Source organism: Hemibagrus wyckioides, linkage group LG24 (assembly GCF_019097595.1).
Source record: "Hemibagrus wyckioides isolate EC202008001 linkage group LG24, SWU_Hwy_1.0, whole genome shotgun sequence".
NCBI lineage: Eukaryota > Metazoa > Chordata > Actinopteri > Siluriformes > Bagridae > Hemibagrus > Hemibagrus wyckioides.
In genome coordinates this window covers 10,267,124-10,269,955 of record NC_080733.1, presented here as the reverse complement: position 1 = coordinate 10,269,955, position 2,832 = coordinate 10,267,124, and the positions used below count along the sequence as shown (strand labels likewise).

Below are 2,832 nucleotides of genomic sequence, written 5' to 3'. Positions count from 1 at the left end.
GCATAGGGGCTTGAAGGGGGCTCTTCACTCATTAAGAAAAATTTGTGCAAGTCTGGAGTGGCCTCTTCGACAATGAGTATAGATGATCTGGTTGGTCCCAGCGATTATTCAAGTCGAAACAAATGTACTGAATCGATCCCAATCGGATTGCATTTGGCAGCTTAAAATGGTTCCATATTTTCACCATCTGTCCTTAAAAATGTACTGTTCTCTATATTAACTGGCAGACTGTGGTCTGAATGTGGAGCCACTAAAGTACTTCAACAAACTCCATCTAACAAACATTTTTCCCTCAGCCAAACTGGAAAAGTAAATATTGTAAAGTCAGATGTTCAGGCCATTCCCTGTCTAATGTACAATACACAACCCGAGGGGGAGGGATCTATCCATCCTATTAAGCGTTTTAATTGGATGATCACAAGACTAGTACAGGATGAATCATCAAAACATTTTTCTCACTCTCTATTTTACCTGGAAGCCAAAAAAAATCTCCAAAATTGTTTTCTATACCATCGTATGGGTCTCTAATAATAGATATGAATGGGAAAACACTTTTAACTGGTGTCACCATTCAGAAACAAGAAATCTGATAGCACTGGACCTTAAATAAATTGCTCTACCGATGTTATTTGAAAAAGAAAAAAGTTCCGTCTATAGCTGTCCATCTGGGAAAACCCAATACCAGAGGCTTCGTGTTTAGTCCTCGTGTAGGTTGACCGCTACCCCTGAGAAGAGGAGTCTCGGGGGATATGGAGGAGTGTGAGCGGTGGAAGTTCGCTACACGGAGCAAGTGCGCGCGCAGGGCAGTGAAGTGAAACACGAGTATTGCGTGTGTGTGTATAGTATAGTGTGTTTTCTAATCCGGAGAGTTTACACTAAACTACACAGTCTAAACCCCATGACATGGCAATAAAACGGTTACATGTAAACACGCGCGATCATTTCGGCGTCGCCTGACTGTTTACTCGACCCCTGAACTGAACAGAGGTGCGGTTGAGTTCCCACAGGCTTCACGCAGCGACAACGCAACATTAAACCACTTTCCCACAAGCCGATCTGTGTCTCCCAAGCTTTTGCGTTTTGTCTAAAAAGCATACGATCTGGAACAAGCGGTAAACTTTCGTTATACAAACCCAGAGCAAGCGACCTCACTCCGCGCGAGACCGCTTACTTTTTCTGCTGGTTTGTGTTGACTTTAGTGGTCAGTAAGCAGGCGCTCGGACACAAAACTCACCTGAGACACCAGAGGGATGAGGGTTTGCTCCACCGACCGAGTTTTGATTTCGAGACCGCAATCAAAGTTACCACCACCGCCACACGGAGACGAAGCCATTCCTGATCCGTTTCTTAGCTCGTGTATGCTTCGGAATAATCGTGAGTGCGTTCAACGGCGCCGTGATTTCTTGTACAATGAATATTTCCCTCTACGGTTTGTAGACTATTCGGCAATGCCGCGACTCGGCTCCCTGTCCTTCCCCATGTAGTGGCTGGAACAGCTAGAGAGAGTAGGCAGGCTAAACGGGACACACACACACACACATTCACACAGGAGAGTGGGTGGGCGCAGAAACACCGAGAGGGAAACACGGCCGACTAACACGCGCTCAGAGCTGGCTGCTTCCCATATAGAGATAAACTTTCTAAAATAAATGAACCGAGAATAGCACGAGTTGTTCTGACTCATAAAACACCACAAGAGCCAGAGAAGTGTAACTAGAGTGTGGGGAAGAAGAATATAAAGTTAACAAGGAGCAAGTGTTCAGACCACAGTTACATACACAGACCAGGCATAGCATTATGACCACCTGCCTAATATTGTGTTGTTCCCCCTTTTGCTGCCAAATCTGCCCTGACCCATCATGCACTGTGTACTGCTAACGCCTTTCTATCAGAACCAGCATTAACTTCTTCAGCAATTTGAGCTGAACAGTAGCTCGTCTGTTGGATCGGACACCATGAGCCAGCCTTTGCTCCACACGTGCATCAATGAGCCTTGGCCGCCCATGACACTTTTGATAGATACTGACCATCGCAGACCAGGAACACCTAACACCTGCAGTTTTGAAGACGCTCTGATCCAGTTATCTAGCCATCACAATTTAGCCCTTGTCAAACTCGCTCAAATCCTTACACTTGCCCATTTTTCCTGCATCTAACACTGAGGACAAAATGTTCACTCGCTGTCTAATATATCCACCCCACTAACAGGTGCCATGATGAGGAGATAATCAGTGTTATTCACTTCACCTGTCAGTGCTCATAATGTTATGGCTGATCGGTGTGTGTATAGGCTGCTTGTGTTGCTTAATCAACAAAAATAATGCATGAGGTATGGATTCGTGAGTCAAAATGATACATTGCTGTGAAATATTGCTATATCTTGTATTCATTTTGTCTTGTGTTTCAGATTGTTACATTTTTTTTAAAAAGGCATTCCAAAGAACAAACTTAAGTTAAAAAATATCATTTAAATTAAGACTAAGCAAAGATTAAAGCAATCTGAGATAAAAAGAGATCTCACACTCAATTATAGTAACTATTTTATACTGGTCATGGTCAGGGTGGATCCAGAGCCTATACTGGGAACACTGGGTGTAAAGTAGGATCACACCCTGAATGGGATACCAGTTCATCACAGGTCACCATGCACACAGACAGTACAGTGTAAACAATCCACCAACGCATGTTTTTTTTGAGAGTTGGGAGGAAACCAGAGGAAATCTGTTAACAGGGAACTCAAACCAAGGATCAGGATCAAACCAGTGACCTGGAGCTTTGAGGTGACAATGCTACCTGCTGCACCACCATGCCACAACAGATACCAAGATGGGT

At 44.1% G+C, this 2,832-nt stretch overlaps 1 protein-coding gene across 2 annotated transcripts in view; it reads right to left on the bottom strand.

The window, feature by feature from the left end:
* Window positions 1–1,590, bottom strand: part of ctnnal1 (catenin (cadherin-associated protein), alpha-like 1) — a 66,292-nt gene extending 64,702 nt beyond the window's left edge. The window contains exon 1 of one of the 2 annotated variants that reach the window (XM_058377727.1): window positions 1,235–1,590. In XM_058377727.1, coding sequence (XP_058233710.1) covers window positions 1,235–1,333 — 99 coding nt within the window. In that variant the 5' untranslated portion in view covers window positions 1,334–1,590. The remainder of the gene's footprint in view (window positions 1–1,234) is intronic. The other variant, XM_058377725.1, reaches the window with a different exon arrangement.
* Window positions 1,591–2,832: the final 1,242 nt, after the last annotated feature.